Genomic DNA, 21,951 nt, shown 5'->3' with positions numbered 1-21,951 from the left:
ATGGATTCGTGAAACAAATGGCGTGCCGGTGTAGAGGACGACGACACGAACCTCACGATGGCGGCGGTTTTCGCAGGGGATGACCGAGGCGGCCGGAAACGCTCGCCGAACATTCGCCGGGAAAGATATCCAAAACTTCTACAAATGGCGGCTTAGAAAAGCGCTCGTACTTCTGGAACCAGCGCGTGGAGGGCTACGACGGCATATATATAGGTCTAGGGTTTGGAAAAGTTTCAAAAATATTAATTTTGGGATTTTAAATAAATTATTTTCGGTTCCAAAATAATTCTAGAAAAAGCGGAAATTATTTTAAATCTCTGAAAAATATTTCCAAAATTCTGAAAATTAAAGAAAACTTTTAGAGATATATTGAGTGTTGATCGATGCAAATAAATTTTTTGGCGTCCATAAAAAAATATTTTAAAGTGTCCAAAAATTAGATTTTGTTCTAGGAAAATTGGGAAAAAGCCCGAAAAAGTCTAGAAAATTCTCGGAAAGGATCGGACTACGTCTAAACGTGTTTTAAAAATCTTAGCACACACAAAAACAATAAACTCAAGCAACAAGCAAGCTTCACATCAACTAAAGCTCGTCTAATGAATTCCAAAATATTTGAAAAGCACCATTTTTCTTTAATAAAAATATATAGAAATCTAAACTATTGTTGGCAAATTTTATCCACATATTAAAACCATTCATTTTATTTAGTATTTTCTAATAACAACCTGAAATAGAAATTTCGGGGTGTTATAGATCTACCCCACTTAACATAAATCTCGTCCCGTGATTTGAAGAGGCTAGAGAGATAGTCCAAGGAGATCATCAAGATTGTATTAAGACTTTTGACAAGATATGATTTAGGAATTAGGGATAAAAAATGAAAAAGAATTCAAAGATCGATTCTCAAGATTGATTTAGAGTTTATGGCATGAGGTCAACGGATTGAAGATCCGCATAGGTTGAAAAGCAAGATAAAAGGAAGTTGAAAAGATAGATAAAGGTTGATCACTAGGTTTTCACATTATAAGGTGTAAAGATAAGGAGTGAAGATTAGCAATCAATGATATAAACGATAAATCAGTGCTCATAATTTCTTGATTCAAGATTTAGAAGATATATGATGAAAATATTAGGAATTGTCAAAGATTAAAAAGGAAGACAAAGATTGAATTATAGTCTTCACGCTTCATTGATTCCAAAACTATGAGATGTAAGATCAAGGACCAAAGGTTGGCACACAACGATCAAAAAGATTAAGATTGATGACAAAAAGGATTGACAAGATAGATGAAGACTTATCTTTAGGTCTTTATATTAATGGGGATACAATCGAGGTCTTTATGTTGCCACGATCACAAACAATAGAAAACATGATTTTAACTCTATAGTGCTTTTAATTATAAAATTAGTGCTTTTAATTATAAAATTAGGTACATACATTAATTAATCTAATATTCAACTAAATATAGAAAAAAATATGTAACATAATAAAAGTTAGCACTACTGCGTAGAGCGCGACGTTACGAAACTAACGCAATTGAAACGGAATGAAACAGAACGATTAAATGGGTTAGGATTAATGACCAGTGGCAAACTTGTAAATAAGTTGTCTCCTACCTTTGGTCACGTTCGTAACCCATCATGGGTGACTGCTGCTGCGTGCTGCGTTCATCCAGAGGCTCGCGCAGGCGTGCAGGGGCCTCGGCAGCTCAGCGGCACGGCAGCACGTGGCCGTGGTGACCCACACGCGGAGCCGGGGCAGGGCCTTGCTCGGCACCCATGGTAGTGGCCGGGCGGCCACAGGCGGTGCAGCGCTGCTGCCCTGCAGCGTGTTGGGCACGGGAGAGGGCCGCGAAGGGGGCGCCGGTTGCCCGGATGGCGGCGCGACCGTGAGGGTGAGGTGTGGGGTTGGACGCAGGGGGAAACCGAGCCGAGCCGTGCGCCAGAGGCGAAAGAGAGGGCCGGCCATGGATGCTGCTCGTCGGAGAAGACAAATAAATATAAGAGATACGACGAACGAGTATGGATTCGTGAAACAAATGGCGTGCCGGTGTAGAGGACGACGACACGAACCTCACGACGGCGGCGGTTTTCGCAGGGGATGACCGAGGCGGCCGGAAACACTCACCGAACGTTCGACGGAAAAGTTCGCCGGGAAAAACATCCAAAACTTCGGCGATAGATTTGCGGAGCTACAAGTGGCGGCTTAGAAAAGCGCTCGTACTTCTGGAACTAGCGCGTCGAGGGCTACGACGGCATATATATAGATCTAGGGTTTGGAAAAGTTTCGAAAATATTAATTTCGGGATTTTAAATAAATTATTTTCAGTTCCAAAATAATTCTAGAAAAAGCGGAAATTATTTTAAATCCCTGAAAAATATTTCCAAAATTCTAAAAATTAAAGAAAACTTTTAGAGATATATTGAGTGTTGATCGATGCAAATAAAGTTTTTGGCGTCCATAAAAAAATATTTTAGAGTGTCCAAAAATTAGATTTTGTTCTAGGAAAATTGGGAAAAAGCCCGAAAAAGTCTAGAAAATTCTCGAAAAGGATCGGACAACGTCTAAACGTGTTTTAAAAATCTTAGCACACACAAAAACAATAAACTCAAGCAACAAGGAAGCTTCACATCAACTAAATCTCGTCTAATTAATTCCAAAATATTTGAAAAGCACTATTTTTCTTTGATACAAATATATAGAAATCTAAACTATTGTTGGCAAATTTTATCCATATATTAAAACCATTCATTTTATTTAGTATTTTCTAATAACAACCTGAAATAGAAATTTCGAGGTGTTATAGATGAATAATTGAAACCGTAGCTTTAATTCCGTAGAAGAGATATCTCCTCCAGGGGCTAGGGGCATGCTTATATAGCCCCTTCAAATGAATGTGGGCCGTCGGATCAAACCGACCTTAATTGCACGGTTTTCCTTAATCCGTAGGTCGGTGGAGCATGATCCGCGAGGCGGGGCCTGATTGGCCGAAACACCTGGGCGGGCGTCCAAGAGGGGAGGGCGGGGGCCCAGCCCCCGGGCCCGCTCGGCCTCCCACTCGTTCCCGTGGCTTCTGTAGTTTTCTAGATGATAGAAAATTGCCGCACACGTTAATATCTCTATGTAAACCCGACGTGTGGCCTTTCCTCCATGTTTCATGATAATTTTATGTAGAAATAGACAATCACCAAAACTCGTGGAATTCTGTCAAATAAAACCCTAAGTTGATTGCATATAGGTCCTTTTCCCTAATTAGTTAAAGACCGTCAACACACCCTGCGCAAATCAAACGACCGCAAAAGAACTATGTGTTGACAAAAAAAGAAAAAACAATGTACGCATACATAGGTGAAATGAAGTACAAATTCATGGAAACTTACAGGAACAAGACGGCATCAGAAGAAGCAGAAGCTGCACCGTGGGCACCGCGACCCGAATCCAGGAAGGATGCAGGAAACCACAGGACTGGAGGACGGCCGGCGGGGGCTCGCCCCGCCAGTGCAGCAGTGGGCGAGCCGGAGGGAGGAAGATCCTGAGTAGACTAAAACACGAGAACACCCTTGAGATCTAGAAGACGGAGCAACGCGGCAGGGGAAGAGGAAGAGAGCGGCCGGAACGACGGCCAGACCAAGCGAGCGCGGACGTCCTCCAGCCGCGGGAAGCACAGAGAGAGGAAGCAAAGCGGAGGCAACGAGGCAGCGGAGGGTAAACGAGAAAAACGAGGACAAAGGAGGCAGAATCTTTTAGGACGCATAGCTGTAGAAGAGGATAGAATGGCAACAAAACGGCGCCAGGTTTCCTCCTTCCGTATAGCAAGCGCCTCCGGTTTACCTGTTGCCGTGGGTGAATTCCTCGCGCGTTGCTGCGGAATTTTTCTTAAAAATAAATCATTATATGCATAGCATTACGGTATTGAGTCTATTATGTATGTATACATATGAATTTATTGTATTATATCTAGTAAAAAATTGCTAAGCTAATAGAATAAAAACTAATATTTGGTAACATTATAGAAGAATTAATTGGTCTATTATGTATGTATATATATAAATTTGACTTGCATGTATTTTATTGTATTAGATCTAGTAAAAAATTTACTAAGTTAAAAGAACAAAAACTAATATTTGGTTACATTATAGAGAAATTAATTGGTGATGAAACATATAGTGTATGTACATAACTTGTATGATAATAGATTAAAGATTTTAAGTATTTCACATGATATAGATGACAAGGTCATTTTTTGTAATTAATATGGGATGATATGGACTTAGTGGAGAATGATGTAGACACCTTGCATAGAGAGATGGAATATTTAGTGGATCACTTAATGGAAAATGATGTGGACACCTTGCATGAAGAAAGAATTCATCTAGTGGGATTTAGTTTTATAAGAGTTATACCCTCCTTATAAGCAGGCACGTTGAACAGTTAATCCAGCTGGCGTGTCCAGCCTAAAACGCCGGAGAATGCCATCGAATTGAAGTAGGTATATAATAATAATAATAATAATAATAATAATAATAATAATAATAATAATAATAATAATAATAATAATAATAATAATAATAACGTGCGATGTTTTCTAATTTTCTGTTTGACCTCAAATTATTTTTTTTATGTTTATCGCTCCTTTCATTTTTTTCTCTATGCTATTTGATACTCCCTTCATCTCAAATTATATTTTATTCTTAAAATCTTAAAGAGTTAAAACATCTTAAGTTTGACTAAATTTATATAATAACATAATAACACTTATAATATTTTTAGATTCTTGATTAGTTATATTTTCATTTTAATATATATTTGATGTCATAAATCTTTTTAATTTTTTCTATAATATTGGTCAAACTTAAGGGGTATTTGGACCGCTCTACTCTAGTTTTTGCAGCTCTGCTTCACGAACTCTAACATGGAGCAGCTCTACCGCAGAGTTTGTGAAACAGCTGTTTGGCACGTAGTTCTGCTACAGCTTCAGGAATGAGTTGTTGCCATGCAAATGGTCTATTATGTCATGATCGAAATTGCTCTTGACATTTTTTTATCAAAATAGAAATCAAATGATGGAGCATTAATAAAGATCATAATTAAAATATAAATAATTAATAGGGGCGGCGCGCAGGTGAAGAGACAAAGGGCGACGCGCACAAGAAGAAATGAGGTCGCGGCGTCGGGAGAGGAAGCATTTATGAGAATTAACCCGTGATTAATGAGTGCCAATGAGGATAATTACCTTACAACTCCATGTAAGAATACCAAAATCTAAAAATGAAGTATCCTTTGAGGTACTCTACGAAAAACATAGAGTTGACCTCTAGCTCTAGCTTTTTTTTTTAGCAAAGTTCGTCAAGCTAGACGTGGTTGGCAACATATAGCTGGAAAAATGAAGCAGAGCAATTCCAAACACCTTCTAAGATGTTTTAATTCTTCAAGATAATGGGACAGAGACAATACTTCAGTTATTTTAGAGTGGTAACGGTGTTAAGTTCTAGAAAAAACCGTTTTATCTCTGTTTTTTTCCCAGTCGTGACGTTCTCTCTTGCTGGCGATTTTGTCCCCTCCCCACAGGAAAACCGCCGGCTTATCCCTCCCCACAGCACCCCACAGCGCTACCGCCGCGCACAGCCATGGCATCCTCCTCTACCTACCTCATGCTCGCCAGCGCCCGTGCTCCCCTCGCTCCTCTCCTAAGGCCAACGCTGATGGCCCTCGTCGCGAGAACCGCCGCAGCCTCCATCACTAGTGGCGCCAGAGCTAGTGTCCCTCTGTTCGTCAACCCCGCCGCCTTCCGGCCGGGAGTGCGGCGCTGTGGCTGGGCCCACATCTGCAGAGACTCGTCCCTCCAGGGCCCTCCCGGCACCGATTCTCCTGCCCAGAAGCAAGAGGATATGAAGAAGAGCGAGGCGGTGTCAGAGGCTGCTATTCGGATTGCCGGAGGCAGCGGCCGGAGGTTCAGCGACTGGAGCACGTCGGTGCTCATCTTCGGGATTTGGGGGGGACTCCTGTACTACGTCTTCCTGCTCGCGCCTAACCAGACACCGGTACGGGACAATTGCCTGCCTGCTGAATGTGATTTCGAATTCCCTTCTAATTTGTAATTTGTGCCTCTCCTCTGGCTGCAGTACCAAGACACATACCTCTTGCAGAAACTTTTAAATCTGAAGGGTAACGATGGCTTTCGAATGAATGATGTTCTTGTTTCTCTATGGTACATTATGGGCCTCTGGCCACTAGTCTACACTATGTTGCTCCTTCCTACTGGTAGAAGGTAAGAATCAAGTTGTTTTTAATCCAGTATATTGTACCACCTTTTTAGTGTGGTTGTTATGTAGTCAGCTGAGGGTTTAGAAAACTGGTATGAAAACAAAAAATGCAGCCCCTAGCCATTGTTAGCAGTAAGCCGTGAGCTGTACTTCCTGTTTTTTACCTTCCTATTCTACTGCTAGTGCTAACGGCATGGCCCAGGGAGTTGGGATGGCAACCCCCAATCAGGAGCATGCCTTATAGGCTCCTGCCTTACATACTGTTGCCTAGTTTAGTGATTGGCTTATTGCCTATATATAGCTAGTGAACTATATTCAGAGGAATAGCTGCCTCATTGCAGCCCACAATACCTGTGTCTTCCTCTGTGTGTTTGATCGGTGCTCTAGCATTTGGTACCAGAGCCTGATCTCCTAGTTAACCATGTCTTCTAAGTCTCCGGCTAAGACCGAGAAGCCCGAAGACAGCAACAACGAGAACAAGGTCCGTCCGTCGCTCTCGCCGCGACGTCGCCGTGGGCGCTCCGACAGTCGTCGTCGCTCCGGCTCTAGAGTTGTCGAGCGAATCGTCGAGCGCTCGTCTGCACATGTTGCATGGCCGATGCTAACCCGGACGAACTACCCGGAGTGGGCACTGGTCATGGAAGTAAACTTCCAGACGGTGCGAGTATGGGACATCGTCCAGGACGGCCTCTCCGACGACGCCGACGATGATGAGTACCATGACGACCGCCAGGCGATGGCCGGTCTTCTACGCTCGGTGCCGTCCGAGCTCTGGAACACGCTGGCCAGGAAGGACACGGTGAAGCAGGCTTGGGATGCGGTCAAGCATCTGCGGATCGGCGATGAGCGCGCGCGACGCCAGCGCGCAGCAGCTCCGCCGGGAGTTCGGCGCTCTCTCCTTCAAGGAGGGGGAAACCGTCAGCGACTTCGGCGTCCGCATCTCCACACTCGCAGCCAACCTGCGCTCCCTCAGCGACAACATCCAGGATGCAGAGGTAGTCAAAAAGCTCCTGCAGGTTGTTCCAGACAAGCTCACGCAGGCCGCCGTCTCCCTCGAGATGTTCCTCGACCTCAACAGGGTCTCCATCGAGGAGGTGATCGGGCGGCTGAGGGTGTTCGAGGAGCGACTCAAGCCGAAGGAAGTGACAGACTCGCTAGGCCGGCTGATGCTCTGTGAAGAGGACTGGGAGCAGCGTCGCAAGTCACGTCGTGAGCAGGAGAACTCCGGCGGACCGGGATCTGGCGCCCGCGGCAAGCAGCGTGGGCGCAGACGCGGTCGCGGCGGCGCAGGCACTTCGTCGCGTGATGGCCGTGATGGCCAGAACGCGCAGGCGGCCAAACCTGGCGGCAAGAAGCCGTCCCCCGGCTACCACTGCCAGTCCTGCGGCAAAACTGGTCACTGGACCAATGAGTGCCACAGCAAGAAGGGCGCGACACACGTCGCACAAGCCGAGGAAGAGGAGCACGCGCTGATGTACAACACGGCGGATCCGGAGGTAATTGCGTCGCCCGTGCCGTGTTGTCCTCGCAGGCCACCATTGACGCCAGCCGCCCCCGGAGTCGGAGACATGGGTTCACATCACTGAACCCAAGGTCCTCCTTCACCTTAGTGAGGAGCAGGAGGAGGCCGTGCAACCCCATCGGTGGGTGCTCGACACCGGCTCAACGAACCACATGACAGGCGCCCGGAATGTCTTCGCGGAGCTCGACACCAGCATCTTCGGAACAGTTAAGTTCGGAGATGGCTCGGTGGTGAACATCCACGGCAAGGGGACGGTACTGTTCGTCTGCAGGACCGGTGAACATTGTCAGCTGGACGGTGTCTACTACATCCCTCGCCTCACCACCAACATCATCAGTCTCGGTCAGATGGACGAGACTGGGTTCAAGGTCGACATCGAGTCGGGCATACTCCGTCTCTTCGACCCGGACCGGCAGCTGCTGGCGAAGGTGCATCGATCGCCAAGTCGACTGTACTTCCTCGACATGAAGGTGACTGCCCCTATGTGCTTCACCACATGGGTTGGTGACATGGCGTGGCGATGGCATGAACGCTACGGTCACCTCAACTTCAAGGCGCTGCGCAAGCTGGGACGCGCCGACATGGTGCGTGGACTGCCCACCATAGACCATGTCAAGCAGGTCTGTGAGGACTGCGTCCTGGCGAAGCAGAAGCGGACGCCGTTCCCCAAGGTCGCAAAGTTCAGGGCTCAGGAGGAGCTCGAACTGGTCCATGGAGATCTCTGCGGCCCCATCATGCCAGCAACACCGGCTGGGAACGTCTACTTCCTCCTACTCATCGACGACATGAGCCGCTTCATGTGGCTCACCCTCCTTCATTCCAAGGCGGATGCCCCAGCCGCCATCCAGACGTTTCAGGCGCGTGTTGAGCGCGAGACGGGCAAGAAACTGAAGGTACTCCGGACTGACAATGGCGGTGAGTTCACCTCAGTCGAATTTGGGGAGTAATGTGCAGGAGAGGGGATTCCGCGCCACCATTCGGCTCCCTATACGCCGCAGCAGAATGACGTTGTAGAGCGCCGAAACTAGACCGTGGTGGCAATGGCGAAGAGCATCCTTCGAGCTCGCGGTGTACCAGGGTGTTTCTGGGGGGAGGCAGTGCACACTGCTGTCTTCCTGCTCAACAGGGCACCCACCGCTGCGCTCGATGGGAAGACCCCGTACCAGGCGTGGTACGGGAAGAAACCTCCTGTACACTTCCTCAAAGTGTTTGGGTGTGTCGTCTACATCAAGCAAGTGCGCCCACACCTCGCCAAACTCGACGACAGAGGCATCAAAGTCGTCTTCATCGGCTACCAGGACAGGACCAAGGCGTACAGGTTCTTTGATCATGAGGCCGCGCGCGTCTACGTCTCCCGCGACGCTGTCTTTGATGAAGATGCGCGGTGGAACTGGGAAGAAAATCTAGGCGCTGATGACCGTCTGCCCTTCTCCATCGAAGAAGACCACGAGGTGCAGATGCGACACGCCCCAGAGCCGACTCCAGCACCAGTGACGCGGTCATAGACTGCGTCTACTGCGCCCGCGGCTTCTTCCCCAGCCTTGAGCGTGACCTTGGCGTCATCCCCTCCTCCAAGTGCGACGCGGGCTTCGCCATCTCCTTCGACCCCGTCAGCATCAACGCAGGACATCCGAACTCAGATTGAGTTCGCGACGCCGCTCGCCAACGACTCCAACCTCGACGCATATGATGAGGGGGAGCCACATCGGTACCGCATGCTGGACAATGTCCTCGGTACAGATGCAGTGCCGGGGCTGGCACATCGAGACACCGCTGAGGCCGAGCTCCACGCAGTTAGCCACGCTGTGAGCGTGGAGGAGCCCCGCTCGTTGAAGGAGGCCGACGACGATCCTAACTAGGTTGCCGCAATGGAGGAGGAGATGAAGTCGATCTGCGACAACCACACCTGGTCGCTGGTCGAGCTTCCACACGGACATCGGGCCATCGGCTTGAAGTGGGTCTACAAAGTCAAGCGCGACGAGAACGGCGCCATTGTCAAGTACAAGGCGCGTCTTGTCACCAAAGGCTATGTGCAGCAGCCCGGAGTCGACTTCGAGGAGGTTTATGCCCCGGTCGCACGGCTAGAGTCAGTGCGGCTGGTCCTTGCAGTCGCAACGCACTTCGGCTGGGGCGTCCATCACATGGACGTCAAATCGGCGTTCTTGAACGGCGAACTCCAGGAGGAGGTATACGTTCAGCAACCTCCAGGCATCATCGACAACGACCACAAGCATAGAGTGCTCCGCCTCCACAAAGCACTCTATGGACTGCACCATGCTCCGCGCGCCTGGAACCAGAAGCTGGACACCGAACTGCTGCGGCTTGGGTTCTAGCGCTGCGTCGACGAGCATGGAATGTACACTCGCGGTCAAGGCACAGGCCGCTTGATCGTCGGTGTATACGTCGACGACCTCATCATAACTGGAGGAGATGCCAACGCCGTGACAAAGTTCAAGCATCAAATGCTGAGCACATTCAAGATGAGTGACCTTGGCCTGCTCTCTTACTACCTTGGGCTCGAGGTGACACAGGGAGCAGCTGGCATCTCACTCCGGCAGACAACGTACGCCTCAAAGATACTCGAGAAGGCGGGTTTGAGTGGTTGCAATGCAAGTGCAACCCCCATGGAGCCAAGGCTGAAGCTGCTCAAGGAAGGAACTTCACTGGCTGTTGATGCAACGGAGTACCGGAGCCTAATTGGGAGTCTCAGGTACCTGTGCAATTCTCGGCCAGATCTGGCTTACCCTGTGGGGTACTTGAGCAAATTCATGGAGGCGCCACGACAAGAGCACCTCACTGCTGTGAAACGTGTGCTCTGGTACGTGGCAGGCACACTGCACTGGGGACTACACTACTACCCCGGGAAGAAGAACTGTGGTGTGCCGGAGTTGCTGGGATACTCAGACAGCGACTTGGCTGGCGTTGTGAATGACAGAAAGAGCACTGGCGGGCTCATCTTCTTCCTTGCAGGGGGACTGGTTGCTTGGCAATCGGCGAAGCAGAAAGTTGTTGCTCTGTCTTCATGCGAAGCGGAGTACATTGCTGCTGCGTGCGAGGCAGTTTGGCTGGCACGGTTGCTAGCTGAGCTCATCGGAGGAGCTGTTCTCGCACCAAGACTGCTGGTAGACAACAAGTCTGCCATCGCTTTGATGAAAAATCCTGTACACCTTGACCGGAGCAAGCATATTGATGTGAAGTTCCACTTCATCCGGGAATGTTGTGACAGGAAGCTGATTCATGTTGAGTTCGTCAGAACAGACTTGCACCTAGGTGACATCCTAACAAAAGCACTGGGTTGCATTTGGTTCCAAGAACTTCGAAGCATGATAGGCATGAAGAAGATAGAGTAGGTACTCACGGCTTAGGAGGAGATTGTTAGCAGTAAGCCGTGAGCTGTACTTTCCTGTTTTTGTACCTTCCTATTCTACTGCTAGTGCTAACGGCATGGCCCAGGGAGTTGGGATGGCAACCCCCAATCACGAGCATGCCTTATAGGCTCCTGCCTTACATACTGTTGCCTAGTTTAGTGATTGGCTTTGTTAAGTATATGATGAAGATCTAGTCAATAGGCCTATCTATAGGCTCTATCTATATATAGCCGCTCTATCTATATATAGCCGGCTCTATCTATATATAGCCAGGGGGCTCTCTATATATATGTATGACTCCATCTCTGGAGGGCTTTGTACTTCGTTATTCCAAAGGTTAGTATCATGGTACCAAAGCATGGTTTAGGGGTCGAATTAGGGCTAATTTGATCCCTAATCACCCCCCAAGATCCATTTTTTTTTCCGGTCGTCGCAAGCCCATCGCGTGTGCCGCCGTCTGCCGCCCATCGCGTTTCCTCTGTTTTCACGGGGGTCGGCACATCACCACCGTGTCTTCACCTTCGCGCCTTCGCATCTCGTCTCCACCTTCGCGCCTTCGCGACTCGTCGTCGCGGAGCTGTCCGCTCTCGTGGGGACGCATCGCGCGCGGGGTCGTCGTCCGCCCGCGGGTGTCGTCTTCCCGCGTGCCCTGCGCGTGCCCTGCCCGTGGAGATTTGGAGCGCCCGCGGGAGTCGTCTTCCTGCGTGCCCTGTCCTCTTCCGCCCGTGGCTCTTCATCCCTGCACGCTGCACGTGATCATCTTCTCTACCCGTGGAGATTTGGAGTTTTCTTCCTCTGTTTCTGCAGAGACCATCTTAGGCTATTTCCAGTCACGGTGGTAACAATTTTTCTTCCCCTTGTTTGTTTGCTACAACTCTTCAGTCATGTCATCGCAGCTCAACACTATTGTTATCAACATTACCCTTGATGGTTAGAATTACCCAGAGTGGGCTTTTTGTGTGGAAACTGCTTTAAGGGGTCATGAGCTCCTTGATCATCTAGCTGATGATCCTCCTGAGCTTCAGCAGGATCGGAGTAATGCTGCTGATGTCAAAACTTTGCAAAAGAATGATGGCAAGGTGATGGCTGCCATGATCAACAGTACTAAGCAATCTATGATTATGAGTCTATCCAAGTGTAAAACAGCCAAGGCTATCTGGTCCTCCTTGAAGGCACGCTATGTCCAGGACAGTGGTGCTCTTGCACACTCTTATGCAGCAAACTCATAGTATTGAGCAGCAAGACATGTCTGTTGATGAGTACTACTCAGCTTTTGGGCGTCTGATGGGATCCTTGACCTCTATGGTGCCTGACTGTACAGCTGAGGATTGTCCAGCCCACAAGTTTATTGAAAAGTTTCTTACTTATCGTTTTGTTATGGGTGTAAGAGCAGAATTTGATTCCATCCGTACTCGGTTGCTTCATGATTCTTCCGCTCTAACAATGGCAAAGGCACTGTCGGAATTGCTTGCTGAAGAGACACGTCTCCGGTCTCTGACTTCTTCCACACATGTGTCTCATAATGTGCTGGCTGCTTCTCAGAAGTTCAGTACACCAAAGGGTGCCTCGCAGGAGCCTTGTCCGCATTGTGGTAGAACTGGTCATACTCCAGATAATTGTTTTGTGCACCATCCAGAGAAATTGGCTGAATTTCGTGCTCGTCGCGCTGCTCGAACCACTAGGGGTCGTGGTACAGGATCTACTCCTAAAGGATCTGTGTCAGTTGCTGCTGCTAGTGGTTCAGGATCTGTGTCAGTTGCTGTTGCTGCTGGTTCTTCATCTTCGTCTTGGGTGCTTGATTCTGGGGCTTCATTTCATGTGACGTCGGATCAGTCTCAGCTTGTGGCCTGCAAACCAGTTGTTGATGGTGTTTCTGTTCATACAGCAGATGGTACAAGTTGTCCTATCACTCATCATGGTTCTCTTTCAAATTCATATTTCTCTGTTCCTGATGTCTCCTTTGTACCTAAGTTGTCTATGAACCTCCTCTCTGTTGGTCAACTTGCTGACCATAATTGTTTTGTTGGTTTTGATGACTCAACTTGCTTTATACAGGATCATCGAACCGGGACTGTACTTGGGACTGGCCATCGCCGTAGCGGTTCACCTAGCCTCTACGTTCTTGACACCTTGCGTCTCCCTCACATTTCCGCTCATGTGTCATCAGCCGCCTCATCACCATCACCATCTCCCTCGTCCTTCGCCAAGTGGCATCATCGTCTTGGTCATTTATGTGGGTCTCGTTTGTCTAGTTTAATAAATAAAGGTTGTTTAGGTCCCACTTCTATCGAGTCTAGTTATCATTGTAAAGGTTGTAAGCTTGGAAAACAGATACAACTCCCCTATTCAATTAGTGATTCCCATGCTTCCAAACCTTTTGATCTTGTTCATCCCGATGTATGGGGTCCTGCACCTTTTGCTACAAAGGGTGGTCATAAATATTATGTTATTTTCATTGATGATCATTCTCGTTATACTTGGATTTACTTCGTGAAACATCGGTCCCAATTATGCAATATTTACCAAACCTTTGCTCGCATGGTACACACTCAATTTTCTACCCCAATTCGAGTTTTTCGTTCTGATTCTGGTGGGGAGTATTTATCCGCTGCCTTTCGCCAGTTTCTAGACTCTGAGGGTACTCTTGCTCAGCTCTCATGTCCTGGTGCTCATGCTCAGAACGGGGTTGTTGAACGCAAACATCACCATTTGATAGAAACAGCTCGCACACTTTTAATTGCTTCTTTTGTTCCTTCACACTTTTGGGGAGAGGCTGTTTCTACATCTGTGTATCTTATTAATAGACAACCATCGTCCAAATTGTCTGGCAAGAGTCTTGGTGAAGTTCTTTTCGGGACTCCTCCTCGCTATGATCATCTTCGAGTCTTTGGATGTCTATGCTATGTTTTACTTGCCCCTCGTGAACGAACAAAGTTGACTGCTCAATCGGTTGAGTGTGTTTTCCTTGGATATAGTCCTGAGCACAAGGGTTATCGTTGCTATGATCCTTCTTCTCGCCGCATACGTATCTCCCGTGATGTCACCTTTGTTGAGGACCGTCCTTTCTTTTATAACACCTGTACAAAGTCATCATATGCTCCCACTGAGTCCACCTCTTTTTTGTATCTTCCTCCTATTTCAGTGAGTGATGATGCCACCCCACAATGTGAGTCACCTTCCAGCCCTCTTATCCATATTCATTCATCTTTTGAGACCCTTGACAATCAGCCACCTCCTCAAAATAATCAACCACCTCCACCACCTATTGATAATCAGCCACCCAATCCTCTTGCATCTCCACCACGTTGTCCACCAATTACAAAGACCTACACTCGTCGTCCTAAACAGCCTATTCCTATAACTACTTCCTCGGCCAGTCCTGATACTCCCAGCCACGATGATTTTACTAACAATGATGAGTCCTGTGCTATTTCTGATGAGACACAGGTTGCACCACCATATAATCTACGGAATCGTGCTACTATTCATCCTCCTGATAAGTTGGGCTTTCAACGTGCGAGTGCTGTTGTTCAGGAACCATCCACTTTTCAGGAAGCTTCTAGTATTCCAGAGTGGCAGCTTGCTATGTCTGAGGAGCTTGCTGCTCTTGATCTTCAAGGTACTTGGGAACTTGTGCCATTGCCTTCACATGCTGTACCAATCACCAGTAAGTGGGTTTTCAAGATTAAAACCAAGTCGGACGGTTCTGTTGAAAGATATAAAGCACGTCTTGTAGCATGGGGGTTTCAGCAAACTGCGGGTCTTGATTATGAAGAGACATTTGCCCCTGTTGCTCACAGGACCACAGTTCGTACTTTACTTGCAGTGGCTGCATCATCTTCTTGGGTCATTTCTCAAATGGATGTTAAGAATGCTTTTCTTCATGGTGATTTGAATGAGGAAGTTTATATGCAACCACCTCCAGGTGTTAATGCCCCTCCAGGTTATGTTTGCCGACTTCGTCGTGCTTTATATGGTCTTAAACAAGCCCCTCGTGCTTGGTTTGAACGTTTTGTATCAGTGTTAAAGGCTGCTGGTTTCACACCTAGTGATCATGACCCTGCTCTGTTTATTCATCTCTCATCACGTGGTCGTACCTTGTTTCTTTTATATGTTGATGATATATTGCTTACGGGTGATGATGTGGAATATATTTCTCTTGTCAAACAGAAGCTTGGTGAACACTTTCAAATGTCTGATTTAGGTCCTCTTAGCTATTTTTTAGGCATTGAGGTTAAGCAATGTGCCAGTGGATACTATATTTCTCAGAGCAAGTACATCCAAGATCTTATTGCTCGTTCTGGTCTCACTGACAATCGAACGACTGCCACACCCATGGATCTTCACCTACAGCTTCGTCCTACTGATGGTATACCTCTTCCGGACCCCTCTAGATATAGACATCTTGTGGGTAGTCTTGTTTATCTCACTGTTACCAGACCAGATATCGCTCATGCAGTTCATATTTTGAGCCAGTTTGTGAGTGCTCCTACTTCTGTTCATTTTGGACATTTACTGCGTGTACTACGGTACTTAAGGGGGACAACATCTCGATGTTTATTCTATGCTCGTAATAGTCCGCTTCAGCTCTATGCTTACTCGGACTCCACTTGGGCGAGTGATCCAACAGATCGTTGTTCCATCACCGGTTATTGTATTCTTCTTGGTTCCTCACCTATTGCATGGAAGTCCAAGAAGCAGACTGCTGTATCTCGCTCTAGTGCAGAGGCAGAACTTCGAGCCCTTGCCACTACTACTGCAGAGATTGTCTGGCTTCGATGGTTGTTGGCTGATTTTGGGGTTTCTTGTGATGCTGCCACACCTCTTCTTTGTGACAGTACTGCAGCTATACAAATTGCCAATGATCCTGTGAAGCATGAACTAACTAAACATATTGGTGTTGATGCCTTCTTTACTCGGTCTCATTGTCATCAGAAGACCATTGCTCTTCGATATGTGCCTTCTGAGCTGCAGCTGGCTGATTTCTTCACTAAAGCACAAACTCAAGAGCAACATCGGCTTCACTTGATCAAACTCAATGCTTCAGATCCTCCAATTCCACCTTGAGTTTGAAGGGGGGTGTTAAGTATATGATGAAGATCTAGTCAATAGGCCTATCTATAGGCTCTATCTATATATAGCCGGCTCTATCTATATATAGCCAGGGGGCTCTCTATATATATATGTATGACTCCATCTCTGGAGGGCTTTGTACTTCGTTATTCCAAAGGTTAGTATCAATTGCCTTAGATAGCTATGTAATCAGCTATATATAGTGAACTATATTCAGAGGAATAGCTGCCTCATTGCAGCCCACAATACCTGTGTCTTCCTCTATGTGTTTGATCGGTGCTCTAACTGCCACAAACACGAAATTTCAGGAATTGAGGATCAAATTCAGACAATTTCAATTTTCAAACTGTTTTTTTTAAAGATTCAGCATCATTTAACTAGAAATACTCTCCAACCAATTATGCATCACAAATTTATATAACATCGACGAAATAACACAAACATATCACAGAAGTAGAGCAGCGCTAATATGACGGACTGACAGTGGATGAGCTGCCTACACTAGTGACGTCGGGCGCAGTGGCGGAGCCAAGGGGGGCTGGCAGGGGCCATGCCCCCCCCCTAACATGTGTCAACAAACATTTTTATTAGTATAAATTTATGATTTTTATTTATATTAAGAGAAAAATATAACAATTTTTGTTATATATACTGATCAGTATCCTATAGATAGTAAAATCGTACTCCCTCCATTCTAAATTATAAGTCATTCTATGAATTTTAGAGAGTACAAACATCCTAAATTTGACCAAATTTATATAATAAGGTAGTAATATTTATGATATCAACTAAGTACCACTAGGTTCTTAATTAATTATATTTTCGCAGTATTCCTATTTGATGACATAAATCTTTGTGATTCTTTCTACTTTGATTCTTCAAAATTCTTAGAATGATTTATAATTTGTGATGGAGGGAATACAAAACATAACTAGATAATACTAAGCAATTTCAGACCCCAGCGAAAAAGGAGAAATTTCGCCGAAATTTTGACTCCTATGGACTACTCAGCTCATGCTTCATGAATGTTCTGTAGGAAGCTGGTTATGATGACTCTGGCATACTTGCAGTTTTCTTGTTTTATTTGGCTGATCTTGAAGCTTGTCTTAATCCTATGGATAGTTCCTAAACACAAAGATAGTCCTTACGTCTGTATCTGACAAACCCAAGCAAGTTGGGATAGGTGATATTTAACCATGGAACGATTATGTAGTTTCTTTGGATGCTGTAGTAATAACACCTTGTGCAGTAAGATGATTTAAATATTATCTTTGTATGCAGACAGAGTGATATTGTTAGAAGAGTCAAGGACCTATTGGGCCTTAGCCCATTAGGGTTAATTAGTCGCTTGCTTAGAGGTCAAGTAAGTCTTGCTTGTAAGTCAAGTAAACCTCTCTATATAAAGAGAGGAGATGTATCAATTTAATCAAGCAAGAAATTAGAAGGAAATCCCTTCTCTCTTGCCGGCCGTGGGCAGAGCCCCGCGGCTGGCGTTCCTAGCGCCTAAAACCCTAGCCTCCTCTCTCGCTCTCACAGCCGCCTCCCTGTGAACAGTATCCGCGGGTACTGTTCACGCCATCAGCGTCGCTCCTTCGATCTCAATCCATCTCCCTCGATCCCCAGCAGCCACATAACATCTGGTATCGGAGATGTCAGGTTCCCAAGGATCCTTTGCTGCCGTGGTGTCTTCTTCGGCATCCGCTGCGATGACGCCGGAACAGTTGACCGCGGCGATCCTCAAGCTCCAGTCTTCTGTTGCCGAGATCCAATCATATCTCGCCACGCTGCAGTCGCAGCAGCAGCAGCCGGTGTCACAGGTTTTCCTGCACGGGATGCCTGGTTACGGGACGACGACGTTTTCGTTCCAGGGCGTGCATCCATCTGCCCTGGTTCCCATCCAGCAGCCATGGATGTCGCCCCCTCCATCGATTTCGTCTTATGCTCTAGCATCGACGATGGGGCTGGTGCACACGATGGCAAGCACCCCGGCGGCCACGACGACAGTTGCTCCACCACCCTCCACCAATGCTGTTGTCCTCCCCGGTGTACCAACCATCCAGCACCCATTCACCGATGGGATCTTCTATAGGGGTACCAGCTTCCAGCAGGTCCGAGATGAGGGCAAGATGCTGCAGCAGACCGAGCAGCCGATGGCGACGGAGCTGGCGGAGAAGACGCTTCGCTGCCAGGCGTCGGCGGTAGTGCGGCTGCAAGCTGCTGCGCGTGGCCTCCTTGCACGTCGGCGGGTGCGAAAGATGCGTGATCTGCCGCTGATTCAGCCCTGCACCTATTTGCAGCTCCACCACGTGGAGGACTGCGATCTCATCCGCTGCGTCGGGGATTTTCAGATTGCGGTTCCGCCCACGGGCAGCGTGCATGCTGTTTTTCCTGCGGGTGGACTCAAAGTCTTCGGCGTCGGCAGTTGGAAGCCCAGCCGTCCAGCGGGGAGAAGGTATGGTGTCATCGGTGGGAGCGCACTGCCTAGTGTCGCCAGATTCCGCCACCGACCACCGCGAGGGCGCCTTCGCTGGTCCCTATTGCGACCACTTCCTGGAGGCCACACACAAGCACATCTTTCATCCAGATGGTCTCCATGGGATCCAGGTGGATGGTGTCCGCCTTATGTGCAGGGGTTAAAATTAAAGAGTCCCAATCTATTTCTAGTTGAGAATAATAAAACAAGCCGAGATGTAAAAGACTTGTTTTTAGGTGTTACGTTTGTGTCTTGCGGAGTCATTGTTAGTGTCGTTGTTAAGTTGCAGCTCGAGGACGAGCTGCATGTCCAGGTGGGGTGTAGTGTTAGAAGAGTCAAGGACCTATTGGGCCTTAGCCCATTAGGGTTAATTAGTTGCTTGCTTAGAGGTCAAGTAAGTCTTGCTTGTAAGTCAAGTAAACCTCTCTATATAGAGGAGATGTATCAATTTAATCAAGCAAGAAATTAGAAGGAAATCCCTTCTCTCTTGCCGGCCGTGGGCAGAGCCCCGCGGCTGGCGTTCCTAGCGCCCAAAACCCTAGCCTCCTCTCTCGCTCTCACAGCCGCCTCCCTGTGAACAGTATCCGCGGGTACTGTTCACGCCATCAGCGCCGCTCCTTCGATCCCAATCCATCTCCCTCGATCCCCAGCAGCCACATAACAGATATGTAACTTGTTCTTTATTTTGCGTAAATAAGCCAACCACAACCAAAGTTTTTGTCCAGCATGTTGTTGTCTAGTTTCTTTTGTATGCTGTAGTAGGAGAATTGAGATTGCCATGATTTTAGAATTGGCTGCAAATGGATGATCATTTGCAAACATGAAACTGAACATACCTATATCCAAAATATTGAGAAACTAATCGATTTGTGATTTTGCACTAGCATTTTTCTCCCTCACTAGTTTGGTATACACATATATAACAAAATATGTGATTGTAACAGTAGTTATTTTCTATGATTACTGTTTTCTATATTATTTTGTAACAGTAAAATTGTATTGCAGTTCCAAAAGCAAGATTCCTGTGTGGCCATTCCTGGTTCTTTCATGCATCGGAGGAGCGTATGCGTTGATTCCTTACTTTGTCTTATGGAAGCCGCCTCCACCTCCAATTGACGAAGATGAAATTGGACAGTGGCCATTAAAATTTCTTGAGTCAAAGTTAACTGCAGGAGTAAGTTTTAGTTTTATTATATTACATTTCAAACACTATTTGGTAATTATTGACTACATTCCTTTCTCCAATCTCCATGTCGCAGGTAGTGTTTGCCTTGGGCATTGGACTGATCATATATGCTGGCAAAGCTGGTGGCGATGATTGGAAAGAATTTATTCGATACTTCAGGTCGAGCAAGTTTGTAAGTTCTGCAACATGATTCAGTGGATCTTGAGTAAAAGAACAATAACAAATGTTTTGTTGTATCTGGAGTAAATGGTTGCACATATGACTATCATGCATTTAGTATTCACATCTTACATATGTTCTTTTATTTGATTTGTTGTTTTTACAACCCTAAACAATTTTAGTATTCAGTGTGGTCACAAAGACAAACATGTTCAGAGTTTAAAATGTTAAAATAGTCACTCATCTAGTTTCCTCTGTCTTATAAGGTTCAAAGATTATAAGTGATTTATTTATTGATCATGTCATAATTTGATTACATGTCATTGCCATGAATTTGATTACTATGGATCTAATCAATACAGTGTGGGTTCTATTTCTTTTATGTCATGTATCAGATCCATGCCACCTGCCTTGATTTTACTTTGCTATCAGCCTTCTCACCATTTTGGGTCTATAACGACATGACAGCAAGGCGATGGTAAGCACTAATGCTTAATGTTGTGTAGAGAAGTTGTGTGATGGACTTTGCAATGTCTGAGTTAAAAATGGCAATTGAAATACGCATCACATGAGATTAATTAGCATTTGCTTAACAGGAAAAATGGCTCATGGCTTCTACCACTTGCACTGATACCTTTTGTGGGGCCCTCACTATATCTTCTACTGCGCCCATCACTTTCTTCCTTGCTGGAAGCATCTGCTTCACCATCTGATGAATTTAAAAAATAATTCAGAACTGATGGAGAATTTAGTTGTGGGCACATGACATGGGTAGAGAAATGGTGATCTGACAACTGCATTTGTCAGCCCAAATGCTATGACAATTGCTGATTTGGAGCAAATGCACAATTTTGCATGCCACCTTCCTGTTCAAATTGCATGGCGATCCGGACAATGAAGATATTGCCAATATTATCGTCATCTGGGTGCCTCACAAATTTTGTCAGTGCTATATTTATCGGTTAATCTGCAACGTTTCAATCTCTGATGGAAGCTGTGTATGTATGCAACAAACTGCTAGGATATCATACCTGTATGCATAGGTCATTCAGGGTATAGAAAGTTTTGCTCCTATTACAGTGACAGTAAGGGGGTGTTTGGTTGAGGTGCTAAATTTTATATGACAATTAGTGTCCAATCATAGACTCAAAATATTCGTCTTGCAAATATTTTCTAGCTGTGTTTTTAGTTTTGTAAATAGTATACACTAGTAAAACATGCTCGTGCGTTGCAACGGAAGAAAAAACTATCACACGTTTTCATAAGAATGGGCATTGCAATGGAAAAAAAAGAATAATTAAAAGTCTGACCTATTCGCTTCAGTTTGTTGTGCTTTAGCGGCCGCGACATTTTAAATTGTTGTGATACTTCTAATGTTGTGAGTGATTGTAGCAATTACAAACGATGACTCTGTTAATGGATACAGAACAGAAATTTAGATATTTATTTACTTATTTTATTATCCATTCTATAGAATCTAAAAGCGATATTTTATTTTATCATAATCATTGTATCCTTAATATAAGTTAATATTTAATATCTTGTTAAAGTTGGCAAGGAATTGATTGTCATCGTGTCTCGATTTCCACACACTAGTACGGGAAAACTTTTGCACGACATTTTATTCTGTGGCTCTGAGGACCTATTTAGGTGTAATCAAAACCTAAAAGTTTACAAGATTATCTATCACATCGAATCTTGTGGTATATGCATGGAGTATTAAATATAAATAAAAAGAATAACTAATTGCATAGTTTACCTGTAACTTGCGAGAAGAATCTTTTAAGACTAGTTACTCTATGATTAGATAATGTTTGTCAAATAAAAACGAAAAGTGCTACGGTGTCAAAATCTAAAAACTTTTTGAATCCAAACAAGGCCTGAGGTGGGTACGGATTTCAACCGA

The 21,951-nt window shown here is 46.0% G+C and overlaps 1 protein-coding gene across 1 annotated transcript; it reads left to right on the top strand.

Annotated features, from left to right (window-relative positions):
- Positions 5,534–21,213, top strand: LOC8067990. Its single transcript, XM_002445312.2, has 6 exons — positions 5,534–6,042; positions 6,124–6,269; positions 19,706–19,874; positions 19,960–20,058; positions 20,441–20,523; positions 20,642–21,213. Exons 1-6 carry the CDS (start codon positions 5,629–5,631, stop codon positions 20,772–20,774), a joined length of 1,044 nt encoding a protein of 347 aa, XP_002445357.1. The 5' UTR covers positions 5,534–5,628; the 3' UTR covers positions 20,775–21,213.

This window comes from Sorghum bicolor, chromosome 7, assembly GCF_000003195.3.
Source record: "Sorghum bicolor cultivar BTx623 chromosome 7, Sorghum_bicolor_NCBIv3, whole genome shotgun sequence".
Classification (NCBI taxonomy): Eukaryota; Viridiplantae; Streptophyta; class Magnoliopsida; order Poales; family Poaceae; genus Sorghum; species Sorghum bicolor.
The sequence above is the reverse complement of the archived record's forward strand: the minus strand, read 5'-3'. Positions and strand labels throughout refer to the sequence as shown.